This window comes from Eucalyptus grandis, chromosome 5, assembly GCF_016545825.1.
Source record: "Eucalyptus grandis isolate ANBG69807.140 chromosome 5, ASM1654582v1, whole genome shotgun sequence".
In the NCBI taxonomy this organism is placed as follows: domain Eukaryota; kingdom Viridiplantae; phylum Streptophyta; class Magnoliopsida; order Myrtales; family Myrtaceae; genus Eucalyptus; species Eucalyptus grandis.
In genome coordinates, this window is record NC_052616.1 from 5143093 (window position 1) to 5164585 (window position 21493).

The 21493-nt window shown below is 38.5% G+C and overlaps 1 protein-coding gene across 1 annotated transcript; it reads right to left on the reverse strand.

Moving 5' to 3' along the window:
• Positions 1–8204: 8204 nt before the first annotated feature.
• LOC104441332 (putative invertase inhibitor) lies at positions 8205–9009 on the reverse strand. Its single transcript, XM_010054450.3, has one exon. The coding sequence runs from the start codon at positions 8937–8939 to the stop codon at positions 8379–8381; it is 561 nt and encodes a 186-aa protein (XP_010052752.2). The 5' UTR covers positions 8940–9009; the 3' UTR covers positions 8205–8378.
• Between the last annotated feature and the right edge of the window lie 12484 nt (positions 9010–21493).

Below are 21493 nucleotides of genomic sequence, written 5' to 3' on the forward strand. Positions count from 1 at the left end.
CACACCGCACAAAAATTATAAAAATCAACATGAGCGCCCACTCACTACTAGATGAACCTAGAATCAGCTCAGATGCGCTACGACACTAAGTCAAGCAAGCCCAAAATGCCTGTCTTTATCTCTCTCTTGCCCAATGATCTACCCCACTGTCCACCGCTACCCAAGAGGAAGAAATTTCATATCATTATCAAACGAATTTCTATTCTAGGCATATAAATTTTATTTTGTTACCAAACGTGTATTTTTATTTAGAAACTTATTGAGGAATATAAATTGACAATTATATTTCTGTTACAGAAATCAATTTCTAGTCAAAATTGTTATCATTTGCGTCCTATATTGCCAAAGTGGCAAAAAGGGAGGGAAAATTACAATTTGAATATTCAACAATTAGACATTTCCCTTTGAATAGAAATGATATAAAACCTCTTTAGTTTTAGCAACAATTTTTTTAATTCATATGATCTAGCATCAGATTTAACTCGGAAGAATATTAAATCCCTCAAATTGCGTGTAAACTACTCTAAACTACAGCCATTTTGCACACTAGACAAAGATTTGGATTAAACCAATGCATGGTATTTTAAGGATTTTTTTGTAGATCTTCATATAGTCGAGTTTTCGTATGCGTTCTCTTGAATTGTTAAAAATTGACATACCTGCCAAAGTTAGCTTTTTGATCGGTGGTACATGAATTTCGTTGCCGATTTCTCTCCTCTCACTCCTTGCTCTCGAGCGAGCTCCCTCGCTTTTAAGGGCAACCGGCAAGCGCTCATGGCTTCTGCCATTGCCAGCTTGGCGGCTGGCCTGACCCCGACACGCGGATCACGCCGCAACCTCTGCTCCGTCGTGATCCTCTGTTCTCTGGCTTGTACCCTTTGTTTTGCAGAAGCGCGAACGGCGTGAGGGAGATGGAGACCACTACCAGCATGAGGGCTGGGCTTGGGAAAAAGGATGATGGGCTGGCCGGCGGGGAGGAAAAGAAAAGAGAGAAAGCACTTGGGCTAGGCCCAGCCAGAAAAGATATAAGGGTCCGGGTTGACCCGGCCCGGTCTGCTCAACTTTTTTTTCTTTTCTTTTTGTTTTTAAATAAAAAGAAATAAATAAAAATAATAATTCTTATAATTTAAAAATTTTGAAAAATTCTGTCACTACTCAATGTAAATACTCCTAAGGTTAATGTGCTATGCAATTTAAATGATTTTTTTTTTAGGACTATCACTTGAGTACCGCCAGACCACTTTGCTATGTTTTAGTTTTTCCTGCAGGTTTTCTGGTAAAATCCCAGCGAGCAAAGCTATCCCGGAGCCTTCATCGTCGCATTAGACCTGTCGTGATCTCATCCAGCGACCTCACTCACCGCAACCAGCAATCTCCTATACGAGGCCAACAACCACCGCTCCTCCTTCCTCGCAACATAGCCGCGAACCCACGCCTAACCAGTTCAACAATTTCACGGCCACCGAAGATCCTGCAATCTTGGTGTTCCAGCGAGTTCAATCGATCCTCGGTCTCGGTAGCCCCTGCAGTCCAGCACTCACCGTGTTGGCAATCTTCCCGGAAAACCCCCCACAGAAACTTCAGGCTAAGTGCAGCAAACCAGCGAGGTTCCTTGCTTCAACCTGATGTTCCGGTCGCTGTCCAGCCTGCAACACGGGGAAGTCCCTGCACAACGACGCTGAACCGGCCCTCTGACGACGAAGCTGCTGAGCGTCGTTTGCTGTAGCCTGTACCGAGAGTTCCAGCTCGACACCCACTAAAATACACGAAAAAGAGGACGCTTGCGAAGGAGCACACGGGTCATCCACTTTACACTTCAATAATTCATGCCTGAGTCCAAGCTTCTTCACGGGGGCAATGCACTATCTTGAGGAGAAAAGGACGAGAAAGGGGAGGCTCATGAAGGATCATTCTTCATCGATATCAAATATACGCATCCCAATATAATTCTTCCCTCTCTTTTTACAGTACGCCCTCTGAGACGGGCTCCACGTGCACAAAAAGCCAAAAGGGAAGAAAACCCACGATCGGTAAAAAGACACGCAAGATTGAAACTTCTCCTCGCGGCCAGCGTGCGAGCTTCTCTTTCACGCCGCCGCTGTCCTTGCCGCGAGTCTAGCCGACACCAAGCCTCCCCGTTTGGCTCGGTCTTTCTCTGATTTTGCAGGTTCACTAGCGAGTTCACGGCCGTACGAAAGAGGTGCACCTCGGCCGTGAACCACCCGTCACTGAGGACCCGTCAAGAGCCAACATGGTCGGGTACCTGTAGCCACAAGACCGCTGGTCCCGGGCCATCGCCGGTCACCATGATCCCCCACCGTGATTCTTGTGATGCATCGTCAGTTCAAATTTGGAAACTACATCCATAATATTTTGAATTAGGTAAAAGATCTCATCCAATTTGATTTTATGGCGTTTATTGCCTAATTTGAATTTATTGTAAAGGGGTGGCCAGCATGATCGTCCACTGCAGAATAACAGTGGAACTGTCAAAAGCTAGCCACTAATCCTTTTGGGGGAAGCCGATAACCAGTTTTAATTTGTGATCCCATGTTTCCTTTCTTTTTTCTTTTTTCTTTTTTTCACTGCCATGCTTCCTTAATTACCAGAGTATAAATAAATACTGGCAACAAGCTCAAATTTAGAGATAACATCAGAAGAAGGCCCACGAAATCAATTTTCTTAAATATGAAGAAAGAAAAAAAATATCAAAATATAAATAATCACAAGTAAAAAAAATATTATAGCTTACTAAAATAATCATTAATGTCATTACAAAAATCTATTAAATTTAAAAGATGAAAAAGCGCGTGGAACATTAGCTTCACAACTAATAACAAAATCATTGTACAATGAAATAGCTCATCATTCCTTTCGCTCAAGCCAAATTTCTCTTAAAAGACTCTCCCATAACCTAAAATTTAGACAATTGATATCGATTATGTGTAAAACAAATTAAGCGAAGGAAAGATCAAAATAAGAATAATGAGTCAGTAGAGAATTCCAAAAAATAAAATTAGTGGAGTAAAATATGCATTTACCATATGAAAAAGCTGGGACAAGAGTATTAGGAGTGCCAAAAAAAAAAATTGTTCATTTGAGTGTCACAACTTTGAAAAATTGATCATTTCAATACAAATTCCAATTTTTCTAGCTAGAAAATCTAACGTGGACGCCATTTGTTCAACATGAGTTTGTTGATGCTAATATGGACAATTTTTAATTTATTTTTTTTTGAATTTTTTTATTTTTATGCTTTTTATTTTTAGGGCCGATGAGGGTCATCGATGACCCTCATTGGTCATGAAGGACCTAGGCAAGGCCTTTGAGGCATCGCTAGCCGTTGGCAAGGCGGCAAGGGCCTTCATAGCCATATAGATGAGGGTTGCCTTGCCCTCGCCACGAAGGCCTTGGTCAAGGGCATCATAGCCTCGCTGATAGCTAGCGATGCCACCCAAAGCTGGCAAGGGCATTGGGACCTCACATGATATAGGCGAGGCAGCAAGGGCCTTCGCAGTCAAGGGCAAGGGTTTCGTGGCCCGCGAGGGTAACCCTCATAGGCCCTAAAGAATAAAAGAAAAATTAAAGAAAAATTAAAAAATCATAAATAAAAAATAAAAAATTTCATGTATGATGATTTGTCAGAATTGGCACTAAAGTAATCAATTTTACCTCGATGCAACACTCAAGTGAGAAAAAAAAGTTTTGGTACTCAAATAAGCGTCGTATGAAATTTTTGTATTTATACTGTTCTTGCCCTTAAAAAAGTCATAAGAAGAAAACAATTTTCTTGTCTTATTTAAAGAAACATATTAAAGTGATAATCTTCAAGAAAAATGATTCAGTGTGGCCTTTTAATTTTGTCTCTAAAATTTGAGGTTGCAATAAGGAACATAGAGGTCAAGAAAATGAAAAAGAAAGAAACATGAAATCAATGATTAAACCGGTTGAGGAAGCCTGCAGGTTTCTCCAAAAGGATATGTGGCTGGCCTTTGACCTTTCCGCTGTCATTCTGCAGTGGACAGTCACACAAGCATTTCTCTCAATTGTAATCAGATGTTGTGTCGATATTGTCATATCCATAAGCCTTTTGAATATTCATTAATAATAATATTTTTCTAATTTTATAACGTACATATGATCAACCATCTAATTTCGTACCTGAATACGACTCATGATCGTACAGAAAATTAGTCAATACATAAGATACGGTTCGTCAATCTTATTGATTTCCAAATTTAAATATATATGGATAATATCTTGATGACTTGATGTCATATTTCATTTTAGCTTGATTGTTGTTTCTAGCCATATTTGATTTGGATCGATTTTTTTTTTCTGAAAAAGGGAAATTTCAAAAAGATTAGATAAAATTTGAGTGGTTATTTCATAGATAATCTTGCATGTTTAGGTAGATTCTTTTTTAAATATTAGAGTTATATTCCAATTTAAATTAGGATTTAATGTAGATTATTTCCTAGTTTGAGTTAGATTTTTATCCTAATTTAGATAGTTCATTTAGGGCAGTTTTCAATTTAATAAAAAATCAATAGTACGCATGTCATATAGTTTAGACTGCATCATTAATACCATGTCATCATGCATGCCATGTGTCTCGTCATCGTCCATATCATTATATATGTTTTGTCACTGTTACCATGTCATTTATCAATTGTACTTTAGGGTTATTAAATTAGAATGTATGTCATGTTAGAATTAAATGCGTATTAATTTTGCCCATTATTAGAGTTAGATTATTTTAATTAAAATCTTATGTCATAGAGTTTGCATGTTAGGTTAATATAATTAAATCACATGCATTATTAGAGTAGTTGCATATGAATTTTCCCGTCATTAGAAATTGTATGTCTAGGTTCATGAACTTTAAAAATTGCGTGCTATGCTAGAATGATATAAATTGTCGTGAGAATTAAGACATTCATATGTCGCATGTAATGTTAGATTAATACGTGGATTGCATATAACTTAGTTTTCATCAAACAAGAGAAAATCTAAAAAGAAAAATTTGAGTGACAGTTCTTGTTAGTTAGAAATCATTTTGAGCATGATGATGTCATTTTTTAGCAAACATTGCAGGTGCTATAGTTTCTATGAGGTAATATTTCCTTCCTATCTTGAAAAATTATTTAACGCTTTGATTATCGAGTTTAAATAATGATTGCGCACTTGCTTGATTACCTCATATGTTAGGGAATAAATTAAAATCAATACAAATTGCTTGCAAAACATTTTTTGAAATAAAAGGGAAAGGGTATTGAAAGAGCATTAGAGAAATCTAGTGTAATCAAATCCCAAACTCATTTAATCTCTAATTTGTAGAAATAAGATATTTCTCTTAATGCTTTACAATCGACCCACCATAAATCGATTAATGGTAGCTTTTAGATAAAAATCATTTGCATGTTAAATAACTTGAACCTAAGTTGTAAATTGGTATAAATTTGAAAAGTCTGAGTTAAATTTAGGTTTACTAATTATTAGCCAAACCTTTAGGTGGTTTTGCCGGGGAGGTCGCAACATGATTGTATCCATATGCTCCAACACAAAATGGCTGTCTTTAGAGATATCTGCTTGTTCCGGGATGATTAAATCCAATAGATACAGGAACCAAGACTTAAAATTTGGGTTCTTACCTAAACAAGAAAATAAGCCACAAGAATGACAATCTCGGCTTCCGGAGGCTCGTTGGAGCAATGGTCACAAACCTAACTTTCTTAGCCCGGTCTTAGTCGACCGAAGCTTAGATTGCACCGTCGCTCTCAAGCTGCAGCCCCTTGAACGAGCCATTGGTTTTCTCACAAGAGAAGGCCGTCCTCGACGCGACGGAGCTCAAGCTACATCCTATATGTATTTTCGCATATTACGTTTACAAGGAAAATGTCCGATGAAATTGATGTAATATTAGATCGGTGGTTTTAAGATTTGGGGAAAATTGATTCTATGTGTTGTTTTCTGTTGCGTTGCCCATTCAAAAATAGGATATTTTGGTGTATTTTTTTTTTTTTCAATTTTGTCTCTTGTTATACCCTTAAACAAGCTCCTCTCACTATCTTTTATTTCATTTAGACACGACAAGCCTTGCCGACCCTCACCCCACTATAGCTAGCCCTTTTCTATCGATGGTGGGGCAGAAGCAACAAAGGCCGTGGAGGCCCTCGCTTATTTGGTTCTTTTTAAAAAAAAATTAATTAATATTTATACTAAAAATCAAATTTGAGGCAAACCAACGTTGTTTTGGGACAAGAATTGTTGAGTAAAGATTCCGGCAAGTCACATGGACCATTTTTATTAATAAAATAACGTCATGTCTGATTTTTAGCAAACATCGCTGGAGTTTGCACTTAATTTTTCAATTTTTTTTAAAGGACACTTAAGTGTACATTTTGGAAATTTTGCCTGATGTTTGATGAGTGTAAACAGAATTTAGTTATAAGACAAATGGTTTTACATCATCATCTAATAGACAGTGCATACAATTTTTACATGATTTTTTCTTCAATTATTTAATTTCCATTTTATTTTCACTTATGTTGCTCTCTAAATATTAAATTTTCATGTTAAGTAGAAGGTGAAGTGGTAGAAAAGGAGTTTTAGTAAACATAATTTTCAAACAAATTTTTAACACGTAAAACCCATGAGAAGCATGGACAAAAACTATTGACGTGTATGTATGAGTTGTGTTAGAAAAATTCCACATCAAAGAATGGGTATAATTTGAGTAGTTAAAGTATCATTGTTGGTTCTCATTGGTTTAAGCTCTATTGGCTCTCATTATTTGAGTTAAGGTGAATCCAATTGACATTGGGCTTCTATTATGCATCTCCAAAAAATTGGTATCAAAGTTGGTGGTTGGTTGGTGGTCCATTGCCATTATATATTGATGTTTAGTCAATATATCGAGAAAGAAAACTCGTGAGCAATTTGATTTCCAGGTAGCTTTCATGATTTGGCATTAAAGATCTATGCAATGAATTACTCAGTTGGTATATGCCATTTTAATTTCCTTCAAAAGGCCTTTCACGATGAGAAAAATTGTCATTTATTCTTGTAAGTTTTTGGGCGTGTTTATTTGAGTGAAAGTGTTTTCCGGAAACTAGTTTTCCAAACTTTCACCTCTTCGATTCGCCGAAAATGACTAATTAACCAAAACTACTTTCTAGTAAACGAACATATTCATGATTAAAATTAGGAAAGTAGATTCACAAACCTAAAAAGGTGAAAACACTTTTCAAAATTGCTCATCTCGAATTTTTTAATAGTTTTTATTTCATGTTATTTGATTTTTCTTTTTATTTTTTATTTTCCATGTTTTTCTTTTCTTTCTTTTTCTGTTTCCTTCTCCCTCTATTGACTGCCGGCCAAGCTTTGCCCAAGGTTGGCAAGGTTGAGCCTTGCTTGTGGCCTATCGTTGGCCGTCATTGGGGCTTGGCAATCGATGATGAAGGAAGAAGAAAAAAGAAAAAAAATGTTATTCAAAATTTTTTTTTTTTTGCTTGAGATAAAGTAATAAAATTGAAATCATTTTCCAAATGAGATATAAATATTAGAGAATGTTCTTGTTCATATATCACCAAATAAAAAAGAAAATTATTCACTTTTCTGAAAATGATTTACCAAAAATTATTTTTTTATCACGAACTTTTCTCATAAAAAAGTGTATCTTTTATAAACAAGACATAATTCTATCATGATAATTCTATGTACGGCTTGTTTCAGCATTCAACCTAGACCTGTCGGGCCCTATATCGACATTTTTTGGGGCGTTCAGTGACGGGTTTTGTTCGTCACTAAAATAAAATGAACGAAAAGTCCATAACAAGAAATTTTTTAATGAAAAAGTCTAGCGTATTTTCTTTGGAGCAAATTTGAAATGAGGACCATTCGAAATATTTTTCTCTTTTTTTTTGGTCAAGAACATTCGAAATATTAGCAAGCCCACGAGTATACCAACAAAGCGTACTGAATCCTATTTAGTACATGATGCTACACGTAAGAAAAGACTTATAAACTATCCAAAGCAACCCATCGAATGCTCGCGGCACATGCAAGGCGAATTCATTGAGAACATATACCTGAAGTATGGAAAACGCATCGATTACGAAACTTTAGCCTTAAAGCAGCGAGAAGACGATGACCCGCAGGCGCCCATCGGATCTCTACTTCATCTTCCAAAAATCATTCAATTAATCACAAACGCCAAGAACTCCGATATATTCAAGAAATCATACAAGAAAACCACAGCGTTATCATTCCAGTTCATAACTAAAGGAATAAACAATTCAATTGCCGGGATCGGTGTGCCAAACACGACGATACAGGAGTCGACAGCAATGAAGGCCGCAAACGTTCAACCCTAACTAATGCGACGAACGCGAGAGCATCGTAACGATCGAGAGAGCCACAGCCGACAACTGGAACGAGTCTTTGTCCCTCTTGGCCAACGGCGACCCTGCACCTTTCTCCGAGAACCCATCCTCGCACGTGGTCGGCGCGTCCATGACCGAGCTCAGGTTGATGTTCGTGTCCTCGTACCTCTCGTCCTTGTAGGCTCTGATCGCCTCCGCAAGCGTCGGGACCGCGTCAGAGTACAGCTCCAAGCAATCCTCCAAGCATGCTCTGACGGATGGATCCATCTCCTCGCTCTTCAGAAGCCTCTCGGTGTAAGACCTCGTGCGGGTCACGTTGTGCCGCAACAGCTTGATGGAGATGAGGCCGAGACCCCGGAGGTCGGCGCAGTGGCTGTACGGGTTCGACTCGAGCGACGCGACACAGAACTCGTAGCTGACGTTGGGGTCTTCTCGCGCGCATTTCTTGCACGTTTCGTGGATTATGTCGGTGCTGCGGCCATCTGCAGATGCAGCGCGGAGGAAGGTGAGGAAGAAGATGAGGAGAAGAGAGACGAAAGGACGAGGACTCATTTTTGGTTTTCTTGATGCATGCGTTTGGATCACGTCTCAAGGAGGAGCCATGATTTATTAGAGGACAATCTTTGCATCTACACATCCGATGATGCCAAATCGGAGCGCTACTTTGTTATATCTCTCCCTTGCGTGAGTTAGACTTAGGATATAAGTATACATATGTCGGCCCCTCTCGACCAAGCCAGTAGAATACTTATGACTCCGAAATTTATTGGAAAAATTATTTAACAAGTTATAAATCTATTATATCTGTGCCGATTTAGTTATGAACTTTTCAATTATGAAAATAAAAATACAAATAAAGAAAATAAAATGAAACTAAAAAATAACGAAAGTTATAAAAATTGTTCATGTTAGTGCTCACAGTGTCATGTAGAACGGTCGGCTTCCACATTACCAATTTTCAACCAAAATTGGCCAAAATGGATAAATTGTTAAAAAATTTAAGATTTAATTGGTACAACTAAATTTTGAAACTGAAGTGAAAAAAGTGCAATAAATTTATAATTTTTTTGGTAATTATTTTTGGAAATTTATCTATACGATAGACTTTCTAGGGAAAAATGAAAGAGTTACATATACAAATTGATGAATTTTTAAAGATACGTGCATTACCCGTCATCCAAATAAAAATATACACACTCATCGAAAGATTTACTAGTCTTTTGTACTTCGTATTTTACATAGATTTAATTTAAACGTAGCTTTTGTACTCCGGATTCAACAATATATATCTCTCTCTTTTATCGTGACATATATCAAATTCTAAGATTTTTTGTTGTTGTTGATGACAACTAGAATTTGAAAGCTCTTTAGTCATTTTTCCGTTGAGGCTATCAATTAAAATGAATATTCAAAATATACGATTGGCTACCCGCTTAGGATGGTATACATTTTCACTTACTCGAACCCATATGTTCAGTCTTAATATTTCTAATTTTGCTAATGTAAACAATTTGTCTTACTTTTTATGTTTTATCTTTATTTTCTTTATTTTTTTTTCCTTTTTCTATCTTTTTCCCTATGGTCAGCTGACCACATGCGAGACCAGGGCCGTGACGCCCTACCAAGATTTGGCAAGGGTGGCCGCCATTAATCTTTTATTTTTATTTTTATTGCCCTTACTTGTGACTAGCTGGGAAAGGTATGATGAGAATATTCTTAATTGGATTGCTTAACCACCGTAGTAACTCTCTAAAGACAGCCTCTTTAATTGGAGCATATGCATACATTGACCAAAAGTCGAGACCCCTCGTGAGGACCTTCTTCTGATGAAATGTTTGAGATATATATCACACAATGGGTGATCGATCGTACGATCAGGAAATGGCTAAGCTTCTTGGTCCAAATAAACTTGGTTCAGGAGATATGGTATATAAATACACCAAAAAGCTCTTGATGTGATGCGGGACCAAGAAAGTTGTGTATTGACATTGAATGACACAACATGGGTAGATTTCAAAATAACTTCCAAACATATTACTATATTGTTTGCCTATCCAAATAATTTTCTTCCTATTCACATTTTCCGAGATCAATTTCGGATGGTGTGCTCGGGATAAGTGTTTGATTTTGTTTTGCTTTGCTATTTCCTTTTTCTCTTTTTTTGTCCTCGTACCCTTGGAAGCTATAACTATATATATAAGCGTGGCTCTGTCAATATATTAAAGAACATATTTATGACCAGTCATTATCCCAAATTTCATGTTTTTATTTTTATTTTTTATTTCATTGATAATTAAGCATCCGAAATAAAACGTGGGGGTTCTCAACTAGTTTTTGGCTTTGATAAATGATATTTGCGTTGGCATTTTTTATGCGAAAGTCAAATTTTTTTTTTCACCAAGCAAAAGTCATGTTTCAGTAGCAGAAAATTCAGGCATGGTAGAACATTTTAGAAGAACATAAGGAAAAGTAACTCGGCAAGGTATGCCCTTTTCCTTCGGGTTTAGAATGCTGCGTGGACCGCGGAGTTTTCGTTTTATCGTTGGCGCCATGAGCCGACACTTATTTATCTTGTTAGCGTACTGGGCCCATGTCGGTAAAAGGATCAAGTCAAGCCTTTTGTAACACAGCAAATTTTTCTGTGTCTGTATTCCGCCTGCGCAAATTTCATTGTTTTTTTTTTTTTTTTTTTTGGTCTGAAAAAAATATCATTCATAAGAGTTTGGATTACAACTAGCTGCCATTGCATCCGAATACATAATATCTAATAAAGCAGGAGGAGGTGAAGTGGGCCAGCCAAGGGAAAGAGTACCATTTTTTGGGCCTTTGCAGCCCAATCAGCCACATAATTTGCACTCTCGCGACAAAACCTAAAGCGAAGGTTAGAGAATTCGTGAAGTAGAGCCGCCGCTTCAGCAAAAATGGTTCTGACCTCCCACGGTGGAGAACGTAATCCTTGGATCGTTTCTATCAGAATTTTTGAGTCAGATTCGAGCACAATTCGATCATTCTTCTTGTGTTTCTCTAACAAGTATTGCAAAGTGATGCTTAAAGCTTGGAACTCTGCTTGCAATGCTGACGATGCCCTGAAGCTACTGGTATGTCCATCTATCAAATTTCCGTTGTGATCGCGACATACGCACGCCATAGTCCCTTCATTACTCCCTGGTTGAAAAGCTCCATCGATATTCACCTTCAGAAATCCAGGATCCGGAGGTCTCCATAAGTCATCGGTCTTGAGCCGGTTGGGGCTGATGCCGCATCCATCACAGTTGGATAGCCGCGCCGTCCGAATGAAGCGAGAGCCGATCAACAACTAGAAGTGGGTTTGGATGCTGTTGCCGAAACACAAAGTTGTTTCTAGATTTCCAAATATTCCAAAGGACTGCAGCCACTTCGTCAAATTCAGGTAAGCCCTGATGTTGCATAATTCTATGAGTCAGCCAATCTCTAATATGATATATATCTGGTATTGGAGTCTGAATTTTCAGCTTTGGATGAGCCCAAATAGGTGCTGTCCATGGGCAGAGAAGAAATGTATGAATTGTAGTCTCTGGTGAATTTGTGGAACATAGAGGGCATATAGGGTTTGAGATTATATGGCGATGAAAGAGGTTCGCTTTGGTCGGTAGAGCATCATGGCAAAGGGACCACAGAAATAATCGTATTTTTGGGGAGAGTTTGAGCTTCCATATTGTCTTCCATAGGATATCCTGGCTTTGAACCGAATTAGGTGCTCTGTTTGGAGTACCACAGTGGGTCGCTGTTCTGATTGATTGGTATCCGCTTTTAACAGTGTAGTTACCATCAATAGAATCAGTCCATATCAGTTGATCAGAAATGGAATGAGGCCTTACCTGAATGGTGAGAATTTCGTCCACAGTGGATTCATCAAAAAATCTTTTTAAGAGTGGAATGTTCCATGAGTTATTACTGGGGTCTATATAATCAGCAACCAGTAGAGGTTCATCTTGTTGAGCTGGACCACCCAAAATTCCTTTCGGTAACCAACGATCTGCCCTAGTTCTGATTGTTCGCCCATCACCCACCACCCATAGAAGTTTCGGTAAAATGCAATCTCTTCCTTCTAACAGACTCCGCCAACCCCATGACGGTCTATTTCCTATCTCAGCTTGTGTGAATTCACATGAATGAAAATAAAGACCTTTAAACAGCTTGCTCCAAAGAGAGGAAGGTCCCCGATTAAACGCCGGAGCTTGCTTTCCAAGCATGGCCCCGTTAAAATCCATAAGGTCTCGAAAACCAAGTCCGCCCTTGCTTTTCCTATGTTTAAGCTCCTCCCACTTCTTCCAGTGGATACCTGGTTTTTTACTATTGTTTTGCCACCAGAAACGAGCAATCTTCTTTTCAACTGATTTACAGATAGATGCGGGGATTTTAAAGATAGCCATAGCATGCGAGGGATCGCTTGAACAATAGACTTAATCAGAATTTCCTTTCCGCCCTTCGAAATTAACTTTTCTTTCCATCCATCTAACTTAGAATCAACTTTTGCCAATATCCAGTAAATGAGTTCTCTTTTGATCTACCCGTCCGAGGGAATTCCTAAATATTTGCCTGTTCGAACCATTAAAGGTACTCAATTCATTGGCCAAATTTTCTTGTAAGCTCACGGGGCAATCTTTACTAACAAATATACCAGATTTATTCCTATTTACCTCCTGTCCAGTTGCCCAACAATATTGATTGATAATATTTGAAAGATTTTGACATTCCAGCAACTTGCCATCTAAGAAAAATATGGCATCATCTGCGAAAAATAAATGAGATAGGGTAGGGCGTAACCTATTGAGCTTGATACCTTTGATATTGCCCATATCAATGGCCACGATGAATTAGATTGGACAGGACATTTTCCATCAAAATAAACAAATAAGGAGAAAGAGGATCTCCCGTCTCGGACCGCGTGTTGGATGGAAGTAGTTTAAAAGTTCACCATTGACTTTGATACCTTGAATGAGACTGTTGTGACGCATTGCATGACCCATCGACCCAAGTGGTATGAAATCCTATTTTTAGGAGATAATCTTCAAGAAAGTCCCATTCCACTCGGTCGTATGCTTTTTTTTTCATATCTATTTTCAGAACTGCCTTAAAATCCCTTTTCTTTTCCCTGGTTCGGATCTCGATGAAGTACCTCCTGGACTATAAGAATATTATCCTGAATTTGACGACCGCTCACGAAGGCACTTTGTTCAATGGAAACTAGGTCCTTTAGCCAAGGTTTGAGTCTATTAGCAAGTATCTTAGAAATAATCTTGTAGGCATAATTGCACAAGCTTATAGGGCGATAGTGTTCTAACCGTTCTGGATGCGGTACCTTAGGAATTAGAGTGATGATTGTCTTATTAAGCTCTGCTGGCATAACTCCCTTTTCAAAGAACTCCTGGACTGCTTGAAAAATTCCTTCCTTTAGAATATCCCAGTGTTTTTGATAAAAGAGGCCATTTAAACCATCTGGTCCGGGAGCTTTAGTAGATCCCATTTCAAAGACTGCTTGTTGAACTTCTTCTTGGGTTAGTGCCGCCGTTAGACCTTCATTCATCTCTATTGTGACTATCCGCGGGCACTGGTTAAGGATGGGAGTATAGTTTCTACTACCTGTTGATTGATAAAGAGTAGAATAGAATCTGACTAGCATTGCCTTTACTTCCTTTTCATCGCGAACCCAACTATTATCATCATCTTGTAGCACACTAATTCTATTTCGCCGCCTTCGTTGTAATGTAGTCGCATGGAAGAATTTTGTATTTTTGTCTCCCCACTTGAGCCAATTGATTCTAGATCTCATCGCCCAAAACCGTTCCTCTTGCTGCCATAATCTTTGAATCTCTGCCTTTAGGTGATGGATTTGCTGTTTAGCAATGCTACTTGTTGGTTGATTCACCACAGTTTGAAGTTGGTTCTGCAGATAGGAAATTTGTTGTCTAGGTGCTGAAAATTTCGATTTACTCCACTTGTTAAGAGCTGCATAAACTCTTGATAGTCTTTGAGGTAGATTGTTCATAGATGATTGGGCTGAATTCCATGCATCAAAAATAATCTCCTTGCATTCCTTATCTTGCAGCCAAAACGCCTCGAAAGTAAAGAGCTTCCGTCGACGCTTTGGAAGGGCTTCCGTAGATAATACTAACGGGCTGTGATCTGAGCCCACTGCAGGTAAGGCTATCACCTCAGTTTCTGGATAAGTCACCTGCCATTCCAAATTACAAAGAACCCGATCTAACCTTTCCTTCACCAATTCTTCTCCCTCTCGATTATTCATCCAAGTAAAAGCGCAACCCTTACTAGCTAAATCCACCAGTGCGCAGTCATATAAAACCTCCCTAAAAGCTTGCATTCTGTTCGGGTCGGCATGTCTTTTTCCTTCCTTTTCCCAATGATAGAGAACCTCATTAAAATCACCAACACAACTCCAGGGCATTGTGTTAGAGATTGCAATATGTCGCAGTTCATCCCAAAACGGTTGACGTGCTTGATAGATAGAAGGAGCATGGAGACAGGTTAGATGCATAGATCTCCCAATTCTAGTATCTAAACAAATGAAATCCAACAAATTTTGGTCGGAACGGGTCATAGAAATACTAATATGATCAAGCCAAAATAAAGCCAAACCTCCTGCTCGGCCAAGAGGATTAAGCACAAAAGAGTTCTGAAACTTGAGGCGAAACTTCAACCTTTGTAGAACTGCCTCCTGGTTTTTAGTCTCCATCAAAAAGATAAGATCAGGTTCTTCTTTGGCCACAAGGACCTTTAGAGCTTGAACTGTCAGGGCCGAACCCAAGCCCTGACAGTTCCAACTGATTAGTTTCATTTGTCATTGGGTGGCTGTTGAGGGCCAGCCACCACGGCCCGCTTCCGTATCTCTTCATCCAGCATAACAGGTGTCTCCATTAACTGCCTTTCATCCAGATTCTGGATTATAGTAGAGGGCATTTCATAAGGAGTATATCTTTTTTGTTTCTTCGAAGTGGTTGCCTTGGTTAATAATCTGTTATTCTTCAGCTTCTTGGGATTAATATCAACTTCTGTTTTTTCTTGTAGTTGCCTAAGCTGCTCGGAAACACCAGTAAAATGTCCCTTCATCAAAGGTAATGGGAGAGTACCTTCCGAAAATTGATGTTTGATGGGTTGAACAGCAGAGCAGGTTCCGTGAGTTGCCATGTGTTGCTCCATGCCTCCCTCCAACTTACTGTTAATGTCTACATTATATTGAACATCCTGCATTTTTGATGATGACATATTCTCTATAATGACTGCAGTACCTGATGTAGCTGCTCCTTGTGTTTTTGCTAGAATAAGGTGTTGTTCTGCTATATGTGTGTCCGTACAAGGGGGAAGAGCAGGGATCAAAGGAGTAGAACTTGGTGTCTCGGGTACAACCTCATCTTTCTGTTTATCATGGGTCTCATAAAAGGTAATCCAATATGGACTATACTCTTTCACCTCTGCTCGCAACCACTGCCCATATGCCATTTTCTCCTTGCCTTCCATCTTTGCTTCTGTGAATGGTATATCCTTGCAATACGATGCATAATGACCGATTTTGCCACATGAATAGCAAAAATGGGGCAATCTTTCATATCGAAAATCCAGCCATATAACTTTGCCTGCTATACGTATGAGTTGACCCACTTTCAGTGGTTCTTTTAAGTTGAATTCTACACGTACCCTGCCTGCTCTGATTGTTGATTTGTCTTTAAGATCAAGTTTTACATCCCTCACCTTTCCCACATTCTTAACAGCTTTCCTGAGCATATCTTTAGTACACCATTCCAGAGGCAAGCCATATACTTGTACCCACAAAGGGCAAGTATTAAACTCATAGCAGTGCAGTGGTGTATTTGGTTTCCAGGGCTGAAATATGATTAAATGACTAGAAAACCGCCAAGGTCCGCCCTCTAAAATTCTATTCTTCTCACTTTCCGACTGGAACTTTACAACATATGTACCCGCTTCCCATTGAGTAAACTCTACTTGTTCTGTTCTCCACGCCATCTTTAACATATTCTGAAGAGCCTGAAAATTTATGGAAGGATTGGATAATATTTTACCTACTAACATGAGTTTACATTCTTCCACTCTTTCCAAGGGCGGTTCGTCTTGCCAATCTTCAATTTCCTGATCCGTCCAAAGACGCCCCATCCTCTGGCAGAGAGCAACAAGTCGGAAATTGTCAACATCTTCTTGGGTATCCATTAACAGCACATTCAAAGTAATCGACTCAAGCGAGAAAAGCTGATCAGAGACTATATGGCCATGTAACACTTAAAGGGATTGAAATGTCATCAATGTCTGTGGTTAGGGTTTGGACATTTAGAGCCGATGCATGTCAAGATAAAGTTTTTATAGAAGAAAGATAGGGTTTGGTTTGCTGGGTAAGCGGAGAATACCTTGGTATTGTGATGGGTAAAGGGATAGAAGGTGGAGGAGGAAGAGGGTTTATCCGAGCAAATCGGAGCCCGACCAAAGCGAAGACTGTTCAAAAAGAGTAAACGGAAGAGGAGAGGGTGAAAAAAAGAGAGCTTGCCGAGAGAGGGTTATGCGATTAGGAATGACAACGAAGAAAATCAACAGAGATAGGGTCAACGAAGAAGGAAATTTGCTCCATTAGGGTTGAAGACGCGAACTACCATGGTGGTAGGAAGGCAGCTCTGCATTTCGAGAGAAGGGTTCTTTCGCGCAAATTTCATTGTTTGAAAGCCTTAAACCCGGCATGTACAAGCTCTTACTCCATTATATCGAGCTAGGTAAAAAAAGCTACTCATGTACGACAAACCAAAAAGGCAGACATATCCTCTTGCAAAACGAGGAACGCAACGGTCACCCCGAGCTATTTCAGAGAAAGCCTAGAACATCATGATCCATACGGTTCAAGATCATTTCACAATTGATTGATATTGACAAAACTATTCCACGTTGGGCTATACTCTCTAACAAAGGCAAGACGAGACTTTTAAACATATGAAAAAACTTCAGAGCTGCCGCTGGACTCAATACAGATTTCCCCGGTCCAGGCCAAAACCAAAAAAAATCTTCGGTTCAAGCTCTTCCCTGAAAAGGAAACTTCAGTTGTACAGAGGCGGGTCCAAAGGTGGACGATAGGGAGCAGATTTTTTTCCCCTCTGCTTTGTATAAACATGCAATCTTTTGCCCGCACATACATTTATTTGGTCATTCTCTAGTTCTTAATACAGGAGTCTTGACTGTACAATTATGTCTTCATAAATATTATTATAAGAAGAAATGTCCGTGCCAGAACACGATTTGCTGCTGCAATCACGAATAGAGTCCGACCATCTCATTTCTTTGAACAAAAGATCATACACAAATTAATTGTCAAATCCTTTTTAACTTTTCTACATAAGTTTGATAAATAAAAGAAATGCCCTCACGGTATTATCTAGGAATTGTAAATTGTGCTCATTAAAATCCCCATTTCCACTTTGGAATGTATAATTCCGGTGCACATGTTGCATTAATTGACGTACTTGAAAAATTCTTATGTGGGGAGTTTGCACCTTTTGCAGTATCTCATCGCAGCTCTTCCCTAATTTACGGCATTGGCTTCCCTATGCTGCTTGTCCTGTGTACTTGATTGTGGGATTGTCTTCATAATATAGGCGTTCTTGACTTGCCAAGTAGATGTTAGCATCTTCTCATCGTCTTTTAGCAAATAAATGTGGTATGACAAGGTCTTGTTATGTTTAATTCATGTAGAAGCTAACACAGGAAGCTGATATATTGTTGGTGCATTTCTGGTTTTATGCTTAAGGAATAGGATACCATGTTGAATGATTTTTAAGAACCTCCGTTACAGGTGTCCCTGCTGCAACTTCTGCAGCAACGACAGCTTCTAGTGCCAGTACCACTGCAGCTCCGACATCATCTTATCGTCGCTTCTAGTAGGGGTTCTGCATTTGCTGTCTCGATAGCTAACTAATATATTTTTACTTCAAAACACGGCACGACACTTTCTTGTTCTATGTCTATGGATATCCTGAAATTGTTTAATGGCAAATTAGTGCTCTGTTTTTGCACTATTTGTTCAAGGATTAACTCTTTTCTTTGTTTCTAAAAAAAATTTGGTCATGCAAGTTTGCTTTATCTATCTATCTGTTTCAACTGAGAATATTTTTTAACCTCCTTTTTTTCTTCTTTCCTAATACGGGAAGGATTTCAAAGATGCTTTCCTTATCTGCTATCCATCATTCAATATTTTTCTATAGGTACAAGAAAAACTACCATAAGGGATTTCAGAAACACTTCTCTCTTATCTTCTCTCTCTCTCTCTAATACGAGATTAACATATTCCGTTTGAGATCAGCAGTATCATCTTGATGTTACTAAATTTCTTTTCCTTTTCAGATCAGCAGCATCTTTATTTTTATTCCGTTACCTCGTTTCTACCATCCTAATGCCAATAATATCCCTAAAATATCCTAAGATCAGATTCGCAGGCGCACCGGAAAAAGAGAAATCCTTTGGGGATAGCCTTCAGTTCCTCTAGGTTCACAAATGCTAGCGAGTTACACCAAATACTAGCACCCAGCTGCCTTTTTTGGCTCTCAAGTTTGAGTATATATGGCGAATTATTTTTTCTTAAAAAAAAAAAAAACTGATCAAATCATAAGAATATGGGAAAATTCCAAAGAAGGACCCGAAATGCTCTTAATTTCTCAAATAGGGGCCTAAAATGAAGCTTGTCTCAAATAGAGGTCTCAAGAGCCTTCGTTTTCTCAAATAAGTATTTAAAGTGAATCTTATTTCAAATAAAGATCTGAAGTAACCATGCCAATCTAAAAAAAAAAATCCATCCTCACAGGCTAGTCAATGGCATTTCTTTCATTTACGTTTCCTTATTTTCTTCCCTTTTTTTTTTTTTTTTTTAATTTTATTTTCAATTTTTTCCTTTAAAATCACAAATTCAAAAAAAAAAAAAAAAAAAGAAGCTAAAACTTAAGAAAAACAAAACAAAACTTCTACAAAAAAAAAAAAAAAAAATCCAAGCGTCAGGCAATGGCTACAAGCAATGGAGGCTTGCTGGCCCTCCCACCTTTTTTTTATTTTTATTTTTTTCTTTTAAGATTTAGTCTTTTTTTAATTTTTTTAAAGAGAAAAATAGATAAAGGAAAATGACAGAAAATAAGAAAATGTAAACACAAAAATGCTCTTGATCAGCCAGTGAGGTCAAGTCTTTCTTTGAAATTAATATGGTCACTTCAACTCTTTATCTGAGAAAATGAGAATATTTCAGGTCCTAATGTGAGACAAGATTCACTTTGGGTCCTTATTAAAGAAATTAAGGGCACTTCGAGTCTTTATTTGTAATTTTTTCTAGGAATATTATTTTCTTGGGTTGAGAAGATGAGTTTGAATTACCACATATTATGCGTTCGTTGGACCATGTAAAAGAGTGTGCAACACCTTATTCAAATCAATCGAGTATTCAGACATTTTCATCCATATCACTTGAGAGAGAAGCTTAATGTGGCTAAATTTAAGAATTTGAGCCGTTAATGATCTCTAGGATATATCTTCCCGATATACAATTTTTAAAATCTTCAATCCCAATGTGACTCTCCACCTTGGAGTGGAAGATGAACTTAGTTCATTACATGCCTAAATGAAAATAAAAAGGACAGCAAGAGGAGCTTGTTTAAGGGTATAACTGGAGACATAATTGAAAAAATACACAAAAATATCCTATTTTTAAATGGGCAACACAACATAAAACAACATAGGAAAAGCCCGTTTTCCCAATTTTTTAGTATCACCAATCTGAAAATAATATTATCTCAATTTCCTCAGACATTTTCCTTGAAAACGTAATATGTGGAAATACATATAGGATGGAGCTTGAGGTCTGTCGCGTCGAGGATAGCCTTTGATTGTGAGAAAACCACTGGCTCGTTCAAGGGGTTGTAGCTCGAGAGCGACGATGCAATCGAAGCCTAGGTCAACTAAGACCTCGCCGAGAAAGTCGGGAATGTGACCTTTGCTCCGCGAGCCTCCCGAAGCCGAGATTGTCATTCTTGTGGCTTATTTTATTGTTTACGTAAGAAGCCCATTTCTGAGTCTTGTTTGCTGCATCTAGCGGATTAATCATCATGGAACGAGCGGAAGTCTTTAAAGACAGCCTCTTTGTGCTGGAGCATATGCAGACAATGACCAAAAGTTGAGACTCTTTGTGAGGTCCTTCTTCTAGTGAGATGTTTGGGATGTACATCGCACAATGGGTGATTGATCGTACACCCAGTAAATGGCTAAGCTTCTTGACCCGATCAAAGGATAACTCGGTTCCGGAGATATGGAACACAAAGACACCAAAAACCTCTTGATGTGGTGTCGGGCCAAGAAAGTTGTGTATTGATGATATTGGATAACACATAACAGGTAAGTTGATTTCAAAATAACTTCCAAACACATTACTGTATGGTTTAAGTGTCCAAATAATTTTTTATGAAGACGATGGTAGGTCCTCTTTAAATTTTCCGAGATCAATTTTGGATGGGGTTGCTCGGGATTAGTGTTCGATTGATTTGCTATTTCCTTTTCCCTTTTGCTGCGGGGTTTCGATGTCAATCTTTGTTTCCTTGTGTTTGCACATTTTGGACGTCGTTGCATGAGGACTGCTGTTCGGGTTTGTTTTGCTGCCCTTTTTTGGGGTTTGGCTAGGAGGGTTTGAGTCTGTATACATACTAATATAAAGAGTGAGTCCACCGATCTATAATTTTGGCGTTAACTGAGAAGTGACCATGCATTCTCTTCCTTTGGTCGCCGTAGCCTTTGGAAGCTATAACTTTGCATACATCTTTTAGCATGGCAACTGTCAAGAAATTAAAAAACATATCTATGACAAGTTACAATCCAATGTTTCATGCTTTATTGATTATTTTTCATTTCATCGATAACTTAGGATCCCAAATAAAACGCGGGCGTTTGACTTGGGGGGTTCTCAATTAGTTTTTGGCTTTGATAAATGATATTTGCGTCGGCATTCTCGAAGCCTAAGTCAATGTTTCGGAACCAAAAATTTTGGGCACGGCAGAAGATGGTTTGTTACTTCCAAGAGGAACACGAGG